The 24,642-nt window shown below is 36.2% G+C and overlaps 3 protein-coding genes and 1 pseudogene across 3 annotated transcripts; 2 read left to right on the top strand and 2 right to left on the bottom strand.

Moving 5' to 3' along the window:
* Positions 1-4,511: 4,511 nt before the first annotated feature.
* Positions 4,512-5,591, bottom strand: LOC136224683 (probable protein phosphatase 2C 55). Its single transcript, XM_066013091.1, has one exon. It carries the CDS (start codon positions 5,448-5,450, stop codon positions 4,542-4,544), a length of 909 nt encoding a protein of 302 aa, XP_065869163.1. The 5' UTR covers positions 5,451-5,591; the 3' UTR covers positions 4,512-4,541.
* A 2,608-nt stretch (positions 5,592-8,199) lies between these two features.
* On the top strand, positions 8,200-10,548 carry LOC136223118 (putative pentatricopeptide repeat-containing protein At1g17630; annotated as a pseudogene).
* A 153-nt stretch (positions 10,549-10,701) lies between these two features.
* LOC136223119 (putative serine/threonine-protein kinase-like protein CCR3) lies at positions 10,702-12,586 on the top strand. Its single transcript, XM_066010941.1, has 2 exons — positions 10,702-10,919; positions 11,000-12,586. The coding sequence occupies exons 1-2, from the start codon at positions 10,833-10,835 to the stop codon at positions 12,365-12,367; spliced, it is 1,455 nt and encodes a 484-aa protein (XP_065867013.1). The 5' UTR covers positions 10,702-10,832; the 3' UTR covers positions 12,368-12,586.
* A 580-nt stretch (positions 12,587-13,166) lies between these two features.
* On the bottom strand, positions 13,167-21,963 carry LOC136222941 (chaperonin CPN60-like 2, mitochondrial). Its single transcript, XM_066010637.1, has 17 exons — positions 21,698-21,963; positions 21,565-21,586; positions 21,067-21,198; positions 20,437-20,596; positions 18,627-18,802; positions 18,148-18,243; positions 17,960-18,064; positions 17,274-17,360; positions 17,077-17,166; positions 15,252-15,332; positions 15,093-15,161; positions 14,921-14,998; positions 14,564-14,759; positions 14,393-14,496; positions 14,208-14,313; positions 13,971-14,049; positions 13,167-13,566 (listed from the first exon to the last, which is right to left on the bottom strand). The coding sequence occupies exons 1-17, from the start codon at positions 21,733-21,735 to the stop codon at positions 13,464-13,466; spliced, it is 1,722 nt and encodes a 573-aa protein (XP_065866709.1). The 5' UTR covers positions 21,736-21,963; the 3' UTR covers positions 13,167-13,463.
* Positions 21,964-24,642: the final 2,679 nt, after the last annotated feature.

Here is a 24,642-nt window from a genome sequence, read left to right as displayed (position 1 = left end):
TGGTTAATTAGGTGGTTACTGTCAATTATCATTATGATATGAAACTAAATCCCAGTAAATTATACATGGGATCCAATTAAGGGAATCCCCATCTTAGATTGTGCCATCAATTAATTCGAATTCTTCCCTGTCAAACGTTTTTATCTTTTATTTTAGAAAATTTGCCTCTTTAATCACTCCACCACATATTTAACCTTTCGAACAATTGTGTTCCTACCTTGGGCCGACTAGTTGTGATAAATAGTCCTTGTGGTTCGATCCTGTGCTTAGCACTGTATTACTTGCTGCGATAGGATACACTTGTCCTATTAACCGCTATATATTTTACGAGCATCAATTATCAATATGCTGCCTTTGAGAAAAAGGAAAAATTATATCCATGAAAACCACATCTCTTGAAACTTGTATTTTCTTGGTAGCTATATCCATCAATTTGTATCCTTTTTGGCGTTAAAAAAAACCAAAGAAAATGGCTTTGTAAGCTCTTGGATCAAACTTCTCTTTGTGTGGATGATTGTTTGTGTAATAAGCCAAACACCCAAAAGGATGAAACTTTAGGTAATTGGGAAGTTTGTTGTGAAACAACTCAAAAGGAGTCTTCCATTGCAAGATTTTAGTTGGTAAAATATTTACCACAGTAGCAGCAAGCAAAATGACTTCTCCCCAGGATTCCTTTGACAAACCGGATTGAAAAAGGAAAGCTCTGGCAATGTTTAATAGTTGCTGATGTTTGTGTTCAACAACTCCATTTTGTTGTGGAGTGTATGCGCAAGAGCGTTGGTGAAGCACACCCTTATTCTAAAAATAATTCTGACACCGAGAATTGACAAATTCTGTACCATTGTCACTTCGGACTATCTGAATTCTAACTGCAAATTGCTTCTCAACCATGTTTAAAAAAAATTCAATAGCAGATGGAACTTGAGATTTATCTTGTAATAATACTACCCACGTCATGCGAGTAAAATCATCAACTAAGGTTAAAAAATAACGAGCTCCTGTTTTAGAAGGTATGCTGTATGGACCCCAAAGATCCAAATGAATCAACTGTAATCTATATGCAGTAGTAATAGAACTATGAGGAAAAGGAAATCGATGTTGTTTTGCACTTGGGCAAACATCACATACAATGTCTTTATCAGTAAACAAAATGTTTGGGATATGACTAATGACTTCATTTGAAACATGTCCTAGTCTAAGATGCCAAACACTTGGCCCTTTATTTTCAGTCATGAAAGAACAATCAGAAAAAAATAGACTTCTTTTACTACGTGCAATACTCTCCATTCCAGTAGTAGTGAGCGAATCTGTATATAGCTTGTAAAGACCCTCAGAGAATCTTCCAACCCCTATGATTTTAGATGTTGTCAATTCCTGCAAGTAACAGCAGTCATGATGGAATGTTACCGCAATTTTGGATTGTTTTAGTAAATGTCCTATAGATAACAAATTGTATCTAAAGAATGGGATATGCAAAGTTTCCCGTAGTGTTAACATAGGGGAAAGCTCTACATCACCAATATGTTTGACAGCTTGACTGCTTCCATCAGGCATATTTACCAACCTATTTCCTTTGACTAATCTATGATTTTTTAATAGAGTCAAGGATGAGCACATATGACTTGTTGCTCCACTATCCAGTATCCACTCAGTTTCAGTAATAAAAGGAGAGGAATTCACATTACCAGAAAATCCAAGGATGGCAGAGAAATCAATTGTAGGTTGTTGTGATATTTGATTTTTCCCTTTCAGCATTCTATAGACTTCCGGTAACATGTGTTCCATAGCCTTATATCAAGTTTTTCTTCCCCCTCCTCATCTGCACAGTCATCATCAATTGGTGTGGACTTGTTATCTGTTGCAACCGCTGCCATATGTGTTCTATTTGAGTTGTTCGATCCACCTCTATTGCCATTGCCATTAGGTTTCCCTTTATTCTTCCTCTTGATAGGATCCTTGAACCGGTCGGGATATCCGATAAGTTTGAAACATTCTTCCCTGATATGTCCTATTTTTCGACAGTAAACACAAAACTTGTCATCCTTCTTCTCAAAATCTTGTTGTTTGTGTCTATTGTTATTAGAGGGATGACAATTAGAGAGCTGACGCATAGTGTAATTAGCAAATTCTAGGTTCTGATCAATATGAATTTCTTTCTGCTTTTCGATCTTAATGACCATAAAAAATGCTTTATTCACAAGAGGCAAAGGATCAAGCAACAAGATCTGATTAATCACGTGTTCATATCCTTCATTCAAGCCAGTAAGAAATTGCATCAACCGATCTTCCTCATTCATATCTAAAATACGCTTATAAGCATTGCAAACACATTCTCTAATAGCACCACACTGACATTCAGGCAAGGGTCTCAATAGACTAAGTTCATCCCATAGTTTCTTCAAAACAGAGAAATAAGAACAAATAGACTGGCTACCTTGGATTTTTGTGCAAATCTATCGTTTTAGTCTGAATAGCATGGGTGAATTATTATCACCGAATCATTGTTCCAATTCCTTCCACAAGGAACGAGCAAAAGATGCGAAAATAAAAGATTCAGCAAAATCTTTGTGTATTGAGTTCAAGATCCATGCTATTACTAAACAATCCTTTTCTTTCCATTCATCATACGCTGGAGTTTCCTTTTGTGGAGGAGGATCATCGGAATGGATGAATTTCAGCTTCTTCTTCACAGTTAGGGCTCGCACCATGGCATGTGACCAAGTAAAATAATTGTTGTTGGTAAGAGGATTACTAACCAAAATTGCTCCTGGATTATAATGACTGTAGCACGATTGCGCTTGATTGAGAGGCGGAGGATTATCTTGATTGCAATTGTTTGGAGGATTAGGCTGATCGCGATTGCAATTATTGTTCTGCATCTGATCGGTATTGAAATCTTCTGTTTCAAAGAAAGAGTCGTCTTCAACCTTAACTTCTTCCGATTCTATTGAATCAATTTCTTGATCAACAACTGTATGTTCTTCCACTATTGATTATGGATTTCGATTTTTCTTAGGCTTCCTTCCTACCATGGCTCTGATACCATCTTAACAATATGAACCAGTAAAGAAGGAAACAAATCTATATTATATCTGAAGAAGAATAGAAAAAATCAAATTACATTCTTAGTAAGGTATTGTTCTATTTATACTAATTCCCCTGGGCTTATTTATGTATGGGCTTTATTTCTACTTGCCCCAATTGTATACTAAGTTTCATCTTGTAATTCTTCTATTCTAAGAGTTAGCCCATTGAACGTGTATAATATGTAATCAATTAATTATTTGGTTGCAAAAAAAAGTAACATTCGTGCGGAAGATGTGTTGCACGAGTCTTAAGAAAAGAAAAACAAGGTATGCAGTTCTAATATTAAAAAAAACAAGTTTTACAGTTGAGCAAATAAGAACCTCCGTTTTAATCTATTCTGTGAATTATGTAATAACACTAAAAGCACGTGCAACATATCTTCCAAATGCAGTTTACTTTTTTTTTAATTGAGTGATTAATTGATTACATTTTACGCAAGTTTAAAAGACTAACTAAACATATAATACAAATTGAAAGAACTATCGGAACATTTTCAAAATTCAAAACCCAACACCTTTTTGAATAAATTTAGGAAATATATATATATATTTTTTTTACGATACAAGAATATACTCATAAAACATTGTATTCTTTAAGTGATAATACAAGCCTAGCCCATGCATAATAATCCCATTTATATACTAACTGATAATTTCTTGTATTATTCGTATTTGTTAATATATATACGATTTAATCCAAATAAATTAATAAATAAATCATAAATTTTAAAATTTTGCGAAAATAAAATATATATTTTTTAAAATTTATGAAAATTACTTTGTCAACATACTTGTTACTGTTAATATCGTATTAGCAATGACATTACTTGCAAAACGGAAACTTTTATAGCAACACTATGTATCTCAGAATATATAGTCAAAACAAGTGTCGTGAAAAGTCAGAATATAGCAACAACATGTATTGTTACGATAAATTTCTGCAAAAGACAAATTTCAATTCGACAATTAACTCAACAAGAGTGTCATTGCTACATATATACAATTGCAACAACAAAAAGTCGTTGCATTTATACATCGTATCAGAAAATGTGATTTCATTGCTTCTACAACAACATGCTTCACTGTCAAAAAAAAAAAATTCAATTTTCTTACAGTGCAATGAGTCTTCTTTTGCCAGAATGCTAGAAGTTGCCGAGTGGTCAGAACATAAATTGCATATGAGAAAAGAAATATCTTTTTTTTAATAAGACATTGAATTATTTTGTGCTTAAACTAAATTAACTATTTTCTAATAAGAATAAAAGTAAATTTATGCATTATTCCTTAAAAACGATAAGTTACAAATTTAGTTCTATAATTATCATCGGAAGTGAATTATAAAATGAAAATGTAGCGAACAAAAGTCTTATTACAAGATAGAACAATAATTAAAAAAACATCAGTTGAACAAAATATCACCATTTATGCAAATCATTACAAAAAACAAACTTAAATCTACGAAGATTTATGCAAGTCTAGTTCAATCTTGGCAACAACAACAGTAATATCATCATATTTGCCGCCCTTATGCTTAAACCCTTCTGCAGCAGCAGCTTTAGCAAAGGGAGAAAAGTAATTTTCATCCACAGAATTAATCAAAGCATGTTCAACAATCTCCGAAGCTAACTTGTAAGGATCATCACTTTTATTACGATTCAAAATCTTCTCAATATCGTGAGGATAAACGTTATCAAACAATCCATCAGTAGCCGCAACAATAATATCCCCATCTTCCACCTGAATCTCTTCCTCGTAAGCCAAATTTGGAGTATCCCTGCTACCACTACCTAACTGATACGGACAGTTAAACTCATGATGTTGAACTGGCGATCGATACAGAAATTTCTTCCCCCTAAACAGAATGAATCCGCTGTCTCCCAAATTGGCATATCTAAGCACATTATTGTCATTGAGAGCAATAATACAAGCAGTCGACGATCCTTTGGAATGAGTTGTACGATATGCCGATTGCAACACTCTAACTGGATTGATTGAACCTTTATTTTGATTGAGAACTGCGGTTAGAGAGTTTGTCATGAGCTCTCGAGCATATTCACCCGCATCTATGCCTTTAGAACCCCAACCTCCAACTCCATCCGCGATACCAATGGTGTTTCTTGCTTTGCAGGTGAAGTGTGCATCTTCGCCTTGGGGTCTGACCTTGTTATCCTTAGGTAGATAGAAAGAGCCAGTTGTGAGTTTCAGAGTTGTTCCGTTCCTGTAATCGGAATTTACTGTATCGGAGTATTTGGTTTGGAAACTGTTGATTTGGGGGTTTTCGAAAATCATGGTTGCGAGAAAGAACAAACAAAGTGAAACGATGAATTTAAGTAAGAAAGACGAGTGAATTGGTGAAGAAATCATGGTTTAGGTTTATATAGTTCTTGTTTTGTGTAGTAGTTTCCAGGTAAGGATTGGAAACTGGCTCCGGTTAGGATTAGAAAAAGGAGTTTGATACGGATGGATATATATAGGTTTGAAGGTACAGAGATCGTATGGTTGAGATTGAAAGGAATTTAGGATTACGTAATGGGATCGATAAGAGACGTCGATCTAATTTAATAATCAATTTATTCACAAGAGGGCTTTGGTCTGTGAATAGACCTAAACCGATGGTGAGTATAAATTGATAATCTAACTTTGGCCCCGTGAACTTTTTCCAATGTTACCATCGTATCCTCACTGTGATGCTATTTTTTTGGGTAATTAATTAATTAGTTTTCATATTTTGACAAAACACATTATTTAGCTTCTGTATTTTCAAAAACACATAATAAAGTCTCTAATCTTTTTTTCGATGAACTGTTTAGTCCTTAACGTTTTTCTCGGTGAACTATTGAGTCATTGTCATTAGACTCTCATGAAGATTTTGTTAGTTAATTTGAATTTGCGTTCTTCTTTTCCTTTCCTTTACACTCTAATGAATCTGAAATTAACTTTGAGTGTTATTCTTCTTGATTTTCTTCTTAATCGTCCAAATTCGTAAGCATTGGGTCTTTTCTTTTTCTTGTTCCCCGTACAAAAGGCTTCTTATTCTAAATTGGATTTCCTCTTCTAAAGTTTGAAGGTAAATAGTAAAGGATAATTTAGTTATTTCCGAAGTCATAAACGGTAAAAAAAAATCTAACAAACAAACGGAATGACTAAACAGTTCATTGAGAAAAATGTTAGAGACCTTACCATGTGTTTTTGAAAATACATGACTAAACAGTATGTTTTATCAAAATAGAGGTACTAATTACCTTTCTTTTTTTTAATTATTTCTAGCATAAAAACAACAGAAAAGATAGCTAGATACAAAATTAATTGTTTTACTGTAAGGTTGTAAAAACGTTAAGCACTAATCGGGTGGATAGTACTCTTAGGATTAATCGGGAGTAGTTGGGGATTAATATAATTTTTATTTTTATTGTTTCTTATATAAATACAATTATTAGGAATAAAAGTCAAATTTAACTCTAATGTTTCAAATGAATTGCATATTTAGACCTAATGTATGAAATTATGTAAATTTAACTCTAACGTTTCCAACTAAGATCAATTTTAGTCATGGATTATCGAAAATTTAAAAACATTGGTTTGACTGTTACTTAACTGTCACATTGGACCTTCTAAATAAGTTTATCCATAAATTGAAGCAGATTCGAACACTTTTGATTGATTTTTGTTGTAACTATACTAATAGCACATTAAATATTTTAGACAGTTTGACAAAAAAAAAATTGTGATTAACTTATATTGGCTAAAATTAATAACTTATTAGCAAAGTCAACAAGTTAACATATCACATCATTAAAGTCAAGTATCATATTGTTGAAATCAACATGACATACTATCAAATACTAATAATATTAGTTAAATCATAGTTGTCAGGCCTACATCGGACCGAGTGGTTCAACTAAAACCGGTTACATTTTCAAGTTGGAGGTGATTCGATTTTTCACCTTTGAAAACTGATTAGAACCGCTCAAGCTAGGGGGCGGGGTTAATCGTAAATCGGTTGATTTACTTTCAGTTGAGCGGGCACAATACCTTCATTTGACTTGTTGCATGCTGAAAAATGCCCACGTGATCAAGTCTACCAAATTATTCAATAGCATAATTATATGGATGGCCGATATTTTAATTCTTGTTGCATTGAGAAACACACTCATATGATCACCCTTCACATTTGCATATTAATTATTATTTTTATATAACGGATGTTTATTATATTATTTTAACAAAATTGTCAATTTAGTCAAAGTTATTCTTGATGGTCTTGTTCTGCATATTGACCGTTTGTTCAGGCCTTTGAAACTCGGTTGTAATCTGATTGGTTTATTGCTCAGTGAAACACGAAAGATTGTGATGCCTATTTTCTCCTGTTCAATTTACTATTTAGCTTTCTATCCAAAAAAAAAATTTACTATTTAGCTTCCACTACTCTTGGTGAACATTTACTGCTTCTTCTCCTCTTGACGTGAGGTGTATGTGTAGTTTAATAGTGTTTCTCACTAAAATTTAACAAGAATTTCTATAGGGAGTGTTTGTTTATTATTTTTTCTCTTGTTTGCTTATCTCTTTAGATGTTTGGTTAGAAATTTCGCATTTGCGTGACTTTTTACAAAAGCAGAAAATCATTGTTTTTAGAAAAACAACTTTTTCTAACAACGTTAAACAACAAGTAAATCGAACGGGCTTGTCGTCGTCCCGATCAAAGAGCTAACATTATTATCAAGTTACTATCCAAATCTCACTTTCAATTCTTGATATGTATTGTTGTATTTTTAAATTTGAACTACATGTAATCTTATTAATCCTTATAATCTTCAGTTGATTATTGATATTTAGTTAATCTCTAATTATTTTCTACTGTTACAGTAAGAGCTCATATAGTAAAGTCGTTTTCTTTTCTCTTAAACTTACAGAAAAAAAAGTATCACAAAGAGGATATGATTGAAAGATTGCACAAAGTTCAGGGTGCAAAGATTATAGTTTTCCTGGCCAAATTTAAGGTTCGAACCAAGCCCTAGAAATGGAATTAGAATTTAGAATTTAGAATTAACATTCATATTTCGCGCCCAAATTTAATTCCAATCTTAAGCAACCAGTAGGATCTATTCTCAGCTTTCTGAATAATTGATCTTGATGATTCATGCTGCTGCTTCTTTTCAACCTCTCTTATTACGAATTCATAAATTCCCTTCAAATCTCAATTCTTCGATCTCTGTAATCCGTTGCTATTATCAACCTTCTAATGAGCTTCTTGGTTTTTTCGATCAACTTCTTCAACAATGCATCACTATTCAACTGTAAACAAATCCATGCCCATGTCATCGTTACTGGTAATTACTGCTCTGCTTTCTTGGCTGCTCGTAAGGTATCTGTCTATGCTCGTTTTGGATGTCTCATTGATGCTCACAAAATATTTGACACTACCCCTTGTGAGCGAATCTCTAATTTGCTTTTGTGGAATGCAATTTTGAGAGCTAATGTTTCTCATGGATACTATGAAAATGCCCTTAAACTGTATGTTAGAATGAGAAACGTTGGAGCTTTTGGCGATGGATTTACTTTCCCTTTGGTTACAAGGGCATGTGCTTTTATTGGCTACTCTACTTTGTGCAGAACAATTCATTGCCATGCCTTCCAATTGGGTTTTCAGAGCCATCTTTATGTTGGTAATGAGTTGATGGGAATGTATGCAAAACTAGGTCAAATGGAAAATGCAGTCAATGTGTTTGATAGAATGTCTGTTAAGAGCTATATTTCATGGAATACAATGGTTTCAGGTTATGCTTTTAATTATGATTGCAATGGTGCTTTCAAGATTTTCCAGAGGATGCAGATTAAGGGATTGGAGCCAAATCTTGTGACATGGACATCGTTGATGTCAAGCTATGCGCGTTCTGGGTATCTTGGGGAAACAATGGAGTTGTTTGATTTAATGAGGTCTAGAGGAACTGAGGTGACTGCTGAAGCAATTGCTGTTGTTTTATCAGTTTGTGCAGGTTTGAGTGTATTTGATAGGGGTAAGGTGATTCATGGATATGTTATAAAGGGTGGGTTTGAAGATTATTCGTTTGTCAAAACTGCACTGGTGAGTGTGTATGGGAAGCATGGAGATGTAAATTGTGCATATAAATTGTTCGCGGAATTGAAAAATAAGACCATAGCGAGTTGGAATACCTTGATAACATCACACGCAGAAGCTGGTTTATGTGATGCGGCCCTTGAGATATTTCTGCAGTTGAGGAGATCAGATCAATGTTCGAAGTTGAGACCTAATGTTGTAACTTGGAGTGCAGTAATTGATGGTTTTGCTTCTAACGGACGTGGAGAGGAGTCGTTGGAATTATTTCGACAAATGCAGAATGCTAGGGTATCAGCCAACGGTGTGACAATAGTTACTGTTTTATCAGTTTGTGCAGAGTTAGCTGCACTTCATCTCGGTAGGGAAATCCATGGCCATGTTATTAGAACCTGGATAGACAAAAACATTCTGGTGCAAAATGGCTTAGTTAACATGTACACCAAGTGTGGATATTTTACAGAAGGGCATGCTATATTCGAGAGAATAAAGACGAAAGATTTAATCACGTGGAATTCTATGATCATGGGGTATGGGATGCATGGGCTTGGCAGAAATGCTCTTGAAACTTTTGATCAAATGATTAATCTCGGATTTAAGCCAGATGGTGTTACTTTCATTGCTCTTCTTTCTGCTTGCAGTCATGCTGGACTTGTTCCTGAGGGTCGTAAACTTTTTGATCAGGCACGTAGAGAGTACAAGATCGAACCCCAGATGGAGCATTATGCATGCATGATTGATCTCCTTGGGCGGGCAGGGCTATTGCAAGAAGCAAGTGAAATTATAAAAAACATGCCAATAGAACCAAATGCCTGTGTTTGGAGTGCTTTTTTGAACTCTTGTAGAATGCACAATAATACAGAAATTGCAGAAGAAACGGCATCCATGTTTAATCTCAACCTGCAGGAAATGACAAGGAATTCCATGTTGCTTTCTCATATATACGCTGCCTGTGGTAGGTGGGAGGATTCTGCAAGACTGAGAATGTCAGCTAGAACAAAAGGTTTGAAGAAAAACCCAGGGCAGAGTTGGATTAAACTGAAGAAGAATGTTTACACATTCTCTGCAAACAATGTGCAAGAGGGTTTAGAGCAAGTTTATAGAATTCTTGATGATTTGACACTTCAAATGAAGAGCCAAAGACATGATCATGAAATTGAAATTAGTACAACTTCTTCAATATGCTGGTGAAAAAACTGAAAAAAGGAAAGAGTTTATTTGGTGAAGAAAGGCTTTATTACCCATATCCAAATTCCAAGCCTTTTGGAACCTTTTCCCATATAGTAGGATTATTTTGTGGCATCTTTCAATGAACTTTTGGGATATTTCCAGATGGCCATATCCAAAATTGTCATCTTTGCTGTTGAGGACATAAATTTATGGTTTCCCAGATTAATTTTTGTTTTTAAGATAAATTAAAATATCAGATTGTGCTGGTGGAATAATTAAGACCACAACCACGTTATGAAGAGTCAAATTTCACCAGTTGAAAGTCAAAAAGGTGCCTTTAAGAGGCCTATATTTTATTGCCGTGTGGAGCCAGTTGATGAGAAAGCACCTTATGACTTTTGTTTCTCTTTTCATTTTCAATCTGTTACCAAATTGAAATTTGAAGACTATAACTTGCTTCTGGGTTTTGGTTTCTTCCACAAAATTTGCTACTCCCACATGGTATGGCTGAATCTCTTCAAATAGATATTGAACAGGAAACCAAGAGCAGTGAAAAGGCGCATAGCAGGAAAGATGGCTTCAATCAAAAGGTTAGTAAAATTGGAGATGATAACAGCATGTTTTTTATATGATTGCAAGATGGACATTTCATAATCCTTTCTTGCAACAGATCACTTCCCTGGAAAGCATCTTCCTCGTCTCAAACTTCGTCTTGGAGCTACCATCAGCTGTTTTCGACCAGTTGTCATCAGTTCATAAGCCCCAATTCGCTCTACTTAGTATGTTAATGTCTTTCACAGTTTTGGTCATTTCTGTCCTTGATCTTGTTTACAAGGGTAAACGAGAAAGAGTTTCTTTGATGAAGAAGGGTTTGCTGCCATGGTTTTATTGCCCTTACCCGAATTCTAAGCCTTTCGGAACATTTCCCGATATTATTGGGTTAGTTTGTGCCTTCTTTCAATGGATTTTTGCATCAATAGCATTTGCGTTTTTGTCTCGACACACTGACAATCCTGTCAAAGTCTCGACTTGGCCTATATTCTTTGCCTTTGGTCTATTATATACGAAACTTTCAGGAAATCTTCTACAAACAAGATCCGCCTCGAATCTAAGAAAACTTCATAGAGAAGAGGAATTCACTCTGGCTGAACTTGCTGCTGCCACTTATGACTTCTCAGATGACTGCAAGCTCGGTGATGGCAGGTTTGGCATTGTCTATAAAGGGCGGTTAGAGGACGGCCGTGAAGTGGTAATCAAGAGGAAATACATAGGTCAACATAAGAGCATTGAGGAAGATAGTGCATATGAATCTGAACTGGCTTACTTTTTAAGGCTTCACCACAAACATTTGGTTAGAGTTGTAGGATACTGTGAACAAGAAACCGAAAGGCTTGCGGTTTTCGAGTACATGGCGAATGGATCACTGTATCACCAGTTGTTTCACAACGATAGTAGGATGATTGATTCCTGGGTTATGAGGATCAGGATTGCATTAGATGCTGCAAGAGGAATTGATTATCTTCACAATTATGCAGTCCCACCCATAATTCATCGAGCCATAAATTCCTCGTGCATCTTACTCGATGCGAATTGGACAGCTAGAATCGCAGACTTTGGATTGATGGGTCTTGAATCTGAACAGGAGTACAAATCAAAGATGGCAGCAAAAAGAGAAAGAGATGGTTATGTTGATCCAGAGTACAATGGTGAAAATGTGTTAACTGCAAAGAGTGATGTGTATTCTTTCGGTGTCGTATTACTAGAACTATTGACAGGAAAGATGGCTATATTCGATAAGGAAACAAATTTAGTACAGTTTTCGGTTCCTAAAATCTTGGGGAATGAATTGCCCCTGATTTTAGACCCTAGGATTGATCCACCTGAGTCTGTTAATGAAGCTGAAGCAATTGAAATGGTGGCATATACTGCACTTCATTGTGTAAATTCAGATGGAATCAACAGACCAACCATAACAAACATTGTTAATAATTTGGAGCAAGCTTTTTCGAGGATTACTGAAGAATCTAATGGTGGGTGAGATGATTAAATCTGTTGAACAACAAAAACTACTGACATCAGCTGAGCATTTCACAGAAGGTGATGGATTAGAAGTTCTATGTTTTGGCAGTTAAAATCTGATTTTGTCCGTTTTTAGGTAGGATTTCTAAATTATATATGTACAATGTTAATTCATATGAAGTTCAAATCTTTATAGATGAATGAATTTGGGTTTCATATGTGAGTAGAGACTTCAACATGGTTTATGTGTGTATTAGAGAGCTTGTGGTTAAATGTGAAAAGCCATAAAAGAATGAAAAGAAACTTAACACTCACGGTCAAACTATAATAACATTAGGAAATCTGGAAAAGAACACCAATCCCAGTCTAATGAACAGAGTCCAAATATTTTCGTTAAGCAAAGTTGCTTAGAATATATCTAACTCAGCTGTAAGGAAACGACTCTTTATGTACTCTACTTGGGTTCTATTTCGTAATCCTTTTGTAACTTTGAGGCGGCCTGGATTGGAATTACCACTCCTTTTTCTTCATTTTGATACTAATTTTTTTTTTAAATGATTTTTGCTATATGGAGTGGTAATTTATAACAGATAACAAAGAACCTCGTGATTGACACGATCCATGTATCATAGTTATCACTTTAGTATATGTACAGCAAATATAATTATATGAAATATATAAATAATATAATACAATTATAACACAACAATCCAAATTGTCATTCATACATATTACTCAGATGAAGAGAAAGAAAGTGAATTTATTATATCAGCTATTACTCTAACACAAGAAAATAATTAGTGTAATCAATTTCTCAGATTTTCAAGGAGGAACACATTTTTGAAATGAAAATATTATTGGCTCAAATTTTTTCTTTTCTATAAACTCAGAAATTCATTTGCAATTCCAATTCCTTAGAATCCAAATGCTGAAACTGGATTCTTAATTTCCTTTTCATTCATTCCAAACATAAAAAAGAAATGGAATTATAAATGAATTCTTCAAGACTTTTGAGGAATTCATTCATTCATTCCAAAGAAGTGTCCAAGTTTCTACTACTAGAATTCTGAAGAATTAGGGTACAGTTGAAATTAAAAAATGAGCACTAAGTCTGTCTAATAATCCAAATCATCCATATTGGGCATTCTGCTAGGAGGCTTTTTCTGATTTGGATTTTCTACTATAGCTGCCTCTGTCGTTGTCAACAGCAACGAAACACTGCAAATACAAGCAAATGTTAACAATATAAATATCCATATTAAACCTAATAATAATAGTCCTAATACATTCCTATTCCCTGGATTTGTCCAGGAACGGCAATTATCCCCAAAATTTTGGACACTTTCTATTTACTCTGAGCTTGTTTAAAGTCTAAGACCACGTGGCACAACAAAATGGGATTTTGACAAATTGAATCGTGTATCACTTCAAGCAAGTTCAGGGTGGCCAATAAGTCACTCTAAGAAAGTTCACAAAGTTAATAAGTCACTTTAAATAAGTTCAGAAGGTAAATAGGACGTTTCTAAAGCCTAAAGGGACAATTGACTTTTCTGGACAAATACAGGATCTAGGGATGTATTAAGCAAATATAAATTTTACACAATCAAAAACTCCATATTCACCTGGCAGCGTCTACAAGGGCTGTCCTTACAACTTTAAGGGGATCTATGATTCCAGCCTTTACCATATTCACATATTCACCTGTTTTTTCACAACCATCATTACAGATTAGGCAATGACATCAAAAAATCATTATAAATTACCATAAATAACAAAGATTTTTAAGTTAGAGGAAAGAAAAACTCCAAGTCCAACCAAGTATAGCTTTTTTAATATATTCCAAACTGAATTGCACAAACCTTTAGCTGCATCATAACCAAAATTATAATCATCTTGCTCCAACAATTTGCCAAGAACAACAGCAGCATCAAATCCAGCATTCGAAATTATTGTACTCGTAGGAGCCTATAGAAATTCAATTTCAGTTATGAGATAACAAAATGACAGCTTAGCTGAAAACAAAGTCTATCTGACAAAGCCAAACCTTGAGAGCATTCTGAATTATTTGTATGCCTCTCTTCTGGTCTTCATTTTGAGCTTCAAGGTCTTCCAAAGCTTTTGTAGCATATAGAAGAGCAACGCCACCACCTAATACAGATAATCACATTCAGACTATGATCATGTACTGAACCATTATTTGTTTAAACAAACTTACCTGGAACGATTCCTTCTTCCACAGCGGCTCTGGTCGCGTTCAAAGCATCTGTGACCCTATCCTTCCTTTCTCCAACTTCAGCTTCACTAACACCCCCAACCTTGAACACAGCAACTCCACCAGAGAGCTTCAAAAGTCTTTCTTGTGCTTTTTCCTTGTCGAACATGGCAGTACTCTTTTCCATTGCTGTTCTCAACTGTACAATGTTTTTGTTATCAGTACATCAATTAGAGAGCGGAAAAATAAATCCTCTCCAAAAATCCTCTTCAAATGGTTTAATCTTTACAAAACGAACTTGTCTGACCAAAATTGTTCAGGCTGTGTAAATGAATCCTAATGATTAACCATGGACCATACCTCCTCACACCGACCTTCAATCAGTTTCTTATCCCCACCACCATGGAGAATTATCGTGTCATCAAGAGAAACAGTAACCTATGATGAATTGTTGGTCAATAAAACATAACTTTGATTCAGTCTGGTAAGGTTCAAATAATCTAATAAACACACTAGAAGTTTATTCCCAAACCTTCTTAGCAGTACCAAGCATTTCAATTTTTACTTTGTCAAGGGTCAAACCACGAGCTTCATTGATAAGCTGTATATCATAAACACTAAACAATTAGTCTTAATCATGACATCATTATCATATATAAAAACAGATACATGATGTGAAAAATCATATAACCTCTCCGCCAGTAAAAATGGCAAGATCATCTAAACTCGCTCGTCTGTTCTCCCCAAAACCAGGAGCTTTAATGGCACAGACCTATACAGCACAAAATCATTAGTGAGTAGAATACACCCATTCCTTGAGATACAAGAAATTAAAGTTGCAAGTGAAAATTTAGGAAATATAATTAAAAACTAAATATGGAATTTTCGTATTCCATACGCTTTCCCATACATATCTAGAAGCCTGGAACTTCTAAAGATCTAAGTTATAATATGTTAGTTGATGGACATTGAAAAATAAAATGCCAAGCACTGCAAATATTATCAACAAAAGGATAGCAAAAGAATGAAATAAGAGGCAACCTTTATGATTCAACCGAATGGAAAACAAGAACAATGCAGAATACAAAGATCAAAAGTAAAGAAACTAGCCAAACAAGGGGGAAAGTATATTCAGCAAAAAGGATCTCTTGCTGCCCAAGCTCTAGGCCAAAAGGAATAACAGAAAAAACACGCCATATCCTACCGCTGCCCCCCAGCTAGTGTTTAATATAACCAACTCTCTCCAATCCCAAAGCATAACTAACTTTTCTCCTCATCGCTAGCCATGTGTCCTCTCTTTTTTCTCCTCACATGTCCTAAGGTTTATGTTAGGAGAAAAAAGAGAGGACCATTGCTAGTGATGATGAGAAAAGTTAGTTATGCTTTGCGATTGGAGAGAGTTGGTTAAATTAGACAGTAGCTGGGGGGCAGCGGTAGGATATGGAGTGTTTTTCTGTTATTCCTTCAGCCTAGAGCTTGGGCAGCAAGAGATCCTCTCTGCTGAATATACTTTTTCCCTTGTTTGGCTAGTTTCTTTATTTTTATCGTTGTATTGGGAATTGTTCTTGCTTTCCATTCGGTTGAATCATAAGGGTTGCCTCTTATTTCCTTCTTTTGCTCTCCTCTGTTATGTCATAGATGCAACACCTTACGAACTCGATGCAACACCTTACGAACTCGATGCAACAAACAATCGAAAAAGTATTGCTAAGTGTAGAAAAGATACAGGGGAAGCAATCTCAAACAGAAGAAGGAGAAACTACTAGTGAAATGCTGGTTAAAGGAGATGAGTTCAATCCTGAAGGCTCTGTTTATATCCATTCCCAATCACAAATTCAACAACCCAAAAGCACTAATGTCAGCCTCAATGATTTACTTAAGGTAAATCACTAAGGCCACTCCGATTTCACATTCTCCACTCCTAGAGTTCAGATTCCTTCATTTTCCGGCCAAGACGCGAGAGGTTGGATCTCTAAGGCAGAGGTCTATTTCCGAGTCCAACACACCCCTCCTGAAGAAGATTGGCCCAATAAAAGCCCATCACCAGTATTTGTATCAGACATCATGAATGTTATCGTTGCTTTTGCCTAGTAAATTTGGTATCCTTTTAAGCATAACAATGTATTTGTTTGAAGATTATATGCACATATAGATCTGTATTTGTTTGAAGATTACCTGAATAACTCTTACAAAATTATGCCCTCCAACTGTTATTTTATTGGGAAAAGTACAAAAAAAAATCCATGTAGTTTCGCTTATTTGCGAGGAATCTGAATTTTTTGTTACATAAGGCATCATGTGGTTTACAATGTTAACAAAAGAAGGAGTTTAACACCATTTGACGTGTCATCAAGTGAAACATGTCATATTAACAAAACACAACAATTCAATGTACCATGTCATCAAAAGTAAACAATTCGACATCATTATAGCATCTATGCCATCAAGATTTATGAGTTCATGCATCATAAGCAGTATGCATACCAGTGCAACTCAAAGCAAGTATAATTGATTACCTTTACTCCAGCATGATGCTTATTGAGTATAAGCATAGATAGCGATTCACTTTCCACGTCCTCTGCTACAATTAGAAGTGGTCTGTTTTTCTGTTTATAGTTCAGTGGTTAGAAAATAAATGAGTTAGAATTCATATATTGATATCACCGTAACACCAGAAAATTTAAAAAGAATCAAGAAAGTTTGAGTAAAGTACTTCTACTGCCAGCTCCAATACTCTCACAAGTGAATTCATGTCTGAAATTTTCTTCTCATGAATCAGGATCAAAGGATTTTCAAGTTCCTGCAATCATGCAATTATTGATTAGTAGAGATGATATTGAGAGATGCACAAAAAAATTTCACAAGTGATGTGAGTGGGTAGGGGGAGGACAATCATCATGGAGATAGAAGAAGCCAATCTCAATGCATGTCTACATAATACAAATGGAAGCTCAGAACAGCCCACCAAAATTTTAATTTGTACAAAATTCTTTAAAGTCCCAATATGACGGCAACAGTCATCTCTTGATCCCTTTGTTTCTTAGCCCATCCTTCTGCTTTAACCCGCCTGACTTTGAGAGGGTTTCACTGTGCCACAAACAGGCTCTCCACAGAAGCTGAGAATCCAAAACAGCAACTTGTTACTTGTCAAGAAAATTGCCGTTTCAGTTCTATGGAGTGTACACAACTGTGCCACCTCACAGTCAAACCGGACCTTATTGTTTAACTGATTGTTACACTAGCACAAGGAACACCAACTCTCCAACTCCAACCACCCTATAATAATTGTTCCCAAAAATTCCCATGGTATTTGAGATAAAGCTTCATGGTAGAACTTTTTTCACTTTCTAGTTATTGCATATCTAGTTAATAGTAGAAGCAGCAGGGGCATTAGCTTACACATTTCTGAGTCTTGACGTCAGTAATAAAATAAGGAGATATATAACCTCTGGCGAGCTTCATTCCTTCTACTACTGCCAACTCATTTTCCAAAGTATTCCCATCCTGCAAAATTCAAGATGATGTATATAGCCTATATACAAAACAAATTACAATAATGCAACACCAGAAGAAGAAACTTTGCTCACGGTAACAGTAATGACTCCTTCTTTGCCGACTTTCTCCATTGCTCGAGCTATCAATTCTCCAATTTCACGTTCACCATTTGCTGAGATAGTAGCAACCTGTTTACTGTTTATTAGATAACAATGGACAACTATGAAGCCAAAAACAAAATATCCATGAAATGAGTGTAAGGACACACAAAGATCCTAGCAGATTCAGACACCAGCTTTAGGAACATAAATGAACACTCCTCTCATCAAGAAATCATAATCAAACTCAAGTTTGTACAAGGAAATGTCCACTAAGAAGCTTCATCTAATACTTTAAATGAAGCATGCTTTCACAATGAAAGATAGGATTTTCAAACAAAATAACGAAGCTTTCCTTTTAATATTACCAATCAAATACTAGTATGCATATCATAGTCGTAAGCTTTTATCCTATACCAAAGTTTCCCATAGGAAATAATATGTACAATACTTTCTACAAGCAGCTGAAAAACCTGCGTAATTTCTTCTGGTGTGCTAATCATCAATGCTCTCTTTTTCAAGCCAGAAACGACTGCACCAACTGCAATATTTATACCAGCACGCAAATCCATCACATTAACACCAGCAGCTACAGATTTGCAGCCTTCAGAAAGAATTGCCTGGGTCAGAACAGTTGCACAAGTTGTACCTGCAACCAGATAAGCGACAGAACATGAGAATCTCTCAGATCAAGATAAAAGGGGATAAACGACATGACTTTTCCACTTCATGCATGCCTCAAGTTTAGGAGTATGGTCTTTCATAAAACATATATTTGTAACATATTAGAAGGCTGGAAGCCAACTAGATGATAATTCAGGATGGATTATGATTGGGGACATAGCATTCATCTCTTCCCGTTGATTTATGCCTATAGATTCTAAGGGTCATACTAGCAAGATAATATAGTAAATAAGACAATACAAAATTCTCTTCTGCAAGTATATTTATTTTCAATGGACCTACGTTGTACGGACACAGAATTGAAATGGGGAAAAAAAAGCATTTGTTGAAAACTACAAAACCAATTGACCTAAAAGCTTAAGTTGATAAGGTAAGGTCCAAGAATAGCTTTATATATGCCTCAAGTATAGAAGTATGCGCAAATGCCCCTTGGGCTTGAAGTTGTACAACACAGGTTCATCCTACCATGTGTGAAATTCCACTAATAAAATGAAGTTGTCGGGATTTGAACCCTCGACTACTTGGTCTAAGAGGCTTTGATACCAAGTAAAATAAGAGAGAATGGAGAGAAAGGATATCTATGTTGCAGCTTGAGGGGGAGTATTATAGAGTCTACAAGTGTAAACATAGATGTGAACATGATTATGTGCTGTATAAGAGAAATCTTAGGGATTTAGTATCGGCTCTATTTCCTTAATTAGAGCCTCTTACCTGTACATATACTCAAATACTTGTCAATGAAAGAACAATTCATTCTCTACAATTCTCTCTTATTTTACAAAAAAGAAATGTCTAAATAATAAGAAGACAAGAAAGAATCTAATTCTAAAATTAAACTTAAAAATATGCATTTGTGATTTTTTTTATATATAGAATGAGGGCGAGCCTTGGCGCAACGGTAAACGTTGTTGTCGTGTGTGACCAAGAGGTCACGGGTTCGAGTCTTAGGAGCGGCCTCTTGCCAAATAAATTGGCAGGGGAAGGCTTGCCCCAATACACCCTTGTGGTGGCACCCCTCCCCGGACCCTCGCTCAGCGGGGACGCGTAGTGTGAACGGGCCGCCCTTTTATAGAATGAAAAAAAAAAATTATATTAAAGTTGAGTAGGAAACCAAAATATTAACAAAAAAAGGAGTTTTTTTCATTTTGAGAGTTTGAGGAATTGACTAAGAGATCAACCTACTTTATTATAAGAATTGAGTTTTCGAAATTTTTAAAATTGTAGAAACATACTCGAAATGTTTCCTATGAGTTCCTTTCAAAAACATTTCGGACAGGTGGAAATGCTTCAACATCAAAGTTTTTGTGCATCATAGCTGCGGACTGAAAACAACAATCAAGTTTCAACATCATAAAGTTGTGAATAAGGAATTGCTCACTCCATCATAGTGCAGCTTTTTTTCCCTCCCAAAACAGTTCCCTTCAAGGTATCTGATAACTGTTCTTTCCAACTTCTACAGCTTAAAAGATAGTAAAGTGTTTTTCAGGCTTATAAAGAAGACAAATCCACCTAATTGTATTTCGATAGTGGCATGCCAAGGAATTTGCAGACTGAAACACTTCTCTAACATAGAGTTTAATAGAACAAAAAAGAAATTACCATCCCCTGCGGCAGTGTTTGTAGCATTCGCAACCTGCTTTACAAGGTCTGCGCCAACATTCTTGGCCTTTTCCTTGAATTGGATGCTTTTGGCAACAGTGACACCATCCTTAGTCACCTTGGGGTCTCCATTACTTTTTTCAATAATAACATTGCGACCCTGATCACTCAATGAGAGCAAAAATTACAAAAAGTTTAATTGCTTCTACAGTGACTTCACCATTAATGTGAGGAAACTCTTATGGTGCACAAGACTAATATTTTCAAAACTCAGAAATGAGAATGTGAAATAGGAACAATTATCATACATGAGATGAGACCAAATGGAGTTAGCAATAGAGACAGTTTTCTGGGGGTTTCGAAGAGAAATGTGCTAAAAATAGTTAACCATGAAATAGGGGATAGCCTCTTCTAGTGTATTAAACCCCGCCCGCCGTAATTGTAAGTGATTTACGGACTAAAGTGTCACTCTGGGAATTGAAAAGTAATACTGACAACATACGTAATTACTTGAGTTATTAGAAGAGAAGTATTTTATTTTGAATGGCTAAATATCTCCAGATTGGCCTGGCTGGCAATGATACAAATTATATGTTTCTACTCATATTTATATATAGCAGAAGCCAATACCTTTGGTCCCATTGTGACTTTCACAGCTGCCGCTACCTCATTGACACCCTGCAACATAGCTGCACGAGCCCCGACCCCAAAAGTGATATCCTTTGCCACATAACTTCTGCTGCATATAATACTACCACGCACCTAATAAAACCAAAAGTTAACCGCCAAAATATATTTCAAAATCAATTAAAAACATTACTTTCCAGAACAAAAGCCCAAAATGAAACAGAATTGAAATCCTAAACTGAAAATGCACTACCTAATAGTAATTAATTACAAGCGTCTTCTTTGGGAAATTTAACACACCCCATTTGGTAGTCAAGTAGTGGAAAAGTAAAATAGTTACGACAGATGAAAGTATGAACCACCTGAACTTTGTTAAATCCAGTAAAAGCTCTACTTCCCAAAATCAAACTATGCAAATGACATAATAATATAACTAATCAAACACACAAAAAATGCAATAAATAAGATCAGAGAAAGAGACAGAAGAGGAGCCATGCTTACCAATTTCTTCGCAGCAGAGGAGCTATTGAACGGACGAAAACAAAACACGAGAGAGAAATATACGAGTATTAGTCAAGGAAGAGCAAATAGAAAGAGTATAAACGAAAAAAAATGAAAGCAAAACAAGTAATACCGAATGGATGATGATAATCGTGAAGCTATTCTATACATAATTGACGATCACAGCCACTGAGATAGACAGAGTCCGAGTGATTCTCCTCAGGAGGAGGGAGGGCTTTCCACAGGGTTTTAGCTTTGAAAGATGAAGTCAGGGAGGTTTTAGAAAAACGGCATGATGAAATCTAAACCATTGAAAGTGATTCCGTCATGCTTTTCTGGGCTTTCTTTTTGAACATTCTCCGGCCCAACTTATAGCCATATTGTTAGAGCATCGGCCGGTGGAGTAACAAGGGTTAATAACATGGGAGTTGTTATTTAAAATTGTGTGGGTGAAAGATGATGAAACCCCTCTGTTCTCGTTAATCACACAAGTATATATACAGTGAGACTGAAGGGAATCAAACACAGGACCTCTTAAACAAGAGTAAGCATACTTAACCATCTCATCTACATTTATATATTGAAATAATACTACATATATTCAATATAATTCTCTCCAAAATATTACGAGACACCGTTACTAAATTTTTTTTTTCCCTCAATTCTCGGGCGGCCAACCGGGGCTCGAGCCCCGGCGAACCCCCCCTACCCCTAGTTCCGCCCTTGACAATAATATTATAATTCAAGGAGTTAATAATATCATAATTTAAACAGCTAATTAGGCTATTTGATTTACTTAATTAAGCTAATTGATTTACCTTGATTTATTTACAAATATAATACATATATATCTAACACTCCCCAGCAGTCAAAACGGTAGGTTGACGAACATTGAGACTGGCACAAAAATCATCAAAGAGAACCCGGGGAAGTTCTTTAGTGAAAACATCTGCAATTTGGTAACGAGACGGTATATGAAGAACTCGCACCTCACCACGCTGAACTTTTTCACGAACAAAATGAATGTCCATTTTAATGTGCTTAATTCGTTGATGCTGAACCGGATTTACTGATAGGTAAATAGCACTCACATTGTCGCAGTAGACGAGTGTGGCTTTGACTATGGGGCATCGTAACTCAAGTAACAGATTCCAAAGCCAGCAAGATTCAAAGACAACATTAGCAACGCCACGATATTCTGCCTCGGCACTGGATTTGGAAAGAGTGGGATGTCGTTTGGAGGACCATGAGATCAGATTATCTCCCAAAAAAATACAGTAGCCCGAAGTAGATCGACGAGTGTCAAGACACCTTCCCCAATTAGCATCAGTGTAGGAAACCAAGGAGGAAAGAGAAGACCGAGTCAGATGCAAGTAATAATGAAGGGTTCCTTTGATGTAGTGGAGAATTCATTTGAGAGCATTCATGCGTATGACCTGGGGAGCATGCATAAAAAGACAGATCTGCTGAACTGCATAGGAAATATCGGGTCGGGTGAAGGTAAGATACTGAAGAGCTCCAGCTAGTCGCCGGAAAAGTGTGGGATCACCATAAGGAACACTGGAAATGGCACTGAGCTTCCCTTTACAATCAACCAGAGTAGCACAAGAATTACAGTTAGCCATGCGTGCGTGTTCCAAAATGTCCTCAGCATATTGCTTTTGAGAAAGGAATAGATGACCAGGGTTATGTGGAACGGCAATGCCAAAAAAAGAACTAAGAAGACCTAAGTCTTTCATAGCAAATTCAGCACTAAGACGGGTCATAATAGAAAGTCGAAGAGACTCCGAAGAACATGTTAAAATAATATCATCCACATACAAGAGAAGATATGCAGTATCAGGTCCATGATAGTAGATAAATAAAGAGTGGTCAGATTTACTATGCACAAAACCAATAGTAGCTACAAAGTCAGCAAAACGTTGGTACTAGGCCCGGGGAGCCTGTTTGAGGCCATATAGAGATTCCTTGAGAAAACATACAAGATCAGGGCGAGCTGGATCATGAAAACCCAGTGGATGATGCATATATACCATTTCTAACAAGTGCTCATGAAGAAAGGCATTTTTGACGTCCAACTAATGAATAGACCAAGACCTAGAAATGGCAATAGTAAGAACGGTGCGAATAGTGGCCGGTTTGACAGCATGACTAAATGTTTCATCACAATCAACCCCAGCTTATTGAGACCTGACATCACCTACAAGACGGGCTTTGTGACTCTCAAAAAAACCATCTGCATGCTTTTTAAGTCTAAAAATTCACATGGAACGAATAACATTCACATCGGGAGGATGAGGTACTAAAACCCACGTTCCATTTTTAATAAGAGCATTATATTCATCTAGCATAGCATACTTCTAGTTAGGGTCACGGAGAGCACTGATGGGATTTTTAGGAAGAGGTGACATGGTTGGGGTTGAGGTGACGTTGAGGGCATATTTAGAGTTAGGTTTAATAATACCGGATCTGCCACGTGTAGTCATGCCATGGGATGTGGCGGGTTGTGAGGGTCCATGTGTTGTGGGCTGTAATGACCGCATCGGTGGTGGGCGATAAGGCGGGCTGGGCTGGTGTTGGGCATGCGAATGGCTTGGCCGAGAAGAGTGGGTGGTAGGGGTGGTATGAGCCGGTGATGCTAGACTTTGGGTAGGCGGGCTAGGTAAGGGCGAAGGTGAGTGGGGAGAAACAAGATTTGGATGTGAGATGGGGGGACGGGTGTAGGCGGGTAGATGTGGGCGGTGTTAGATTATTGGGTTGAGTAAGTGGAAGGTCTGCTGGTGAATTTAGAATGGGCTGGTGAGAGCGGTGTGTTATGGGCGGTGTCAAGGTATTGGGCTGCTCAAAATTTTCCAGCAAAAGAGGATTAATTGGAGAATCCAAAAAATTATAACATATTGGCAGGGGTGTATTGAGCTTAGAAAATGGAACTTCGCTTTCGTTAAATATAATATGGCAAGATATGATTATCTGTTTTTTGAAAAGGTTGAGACACTTATAACTGCGATGATTGGAAGGATAACCAAGAAAAACATACGGAGTAGAACGAGACTCTAATTTGTGAATAGTAGAGGATGG

The sequence above is a fragment of the Euphorbia lathyris genome, chromosome 3 (genome assembly GCF_963576675.1).
Source record: "Euphorbia lathyris chromosome 3, ddEupLath1.1, whole genome shotgun sequence".
Taxonomy (NCBI): Eukaryota; Viridiplantae; Streptophyta; class Magnoliopsida; order Malpighiales; family Euphorbiaceae; genus Euphorbia; species Euphorbia lathyris.
This window is presented reverse-complemented; position numbering and strand designations above follow the sequence as displayed.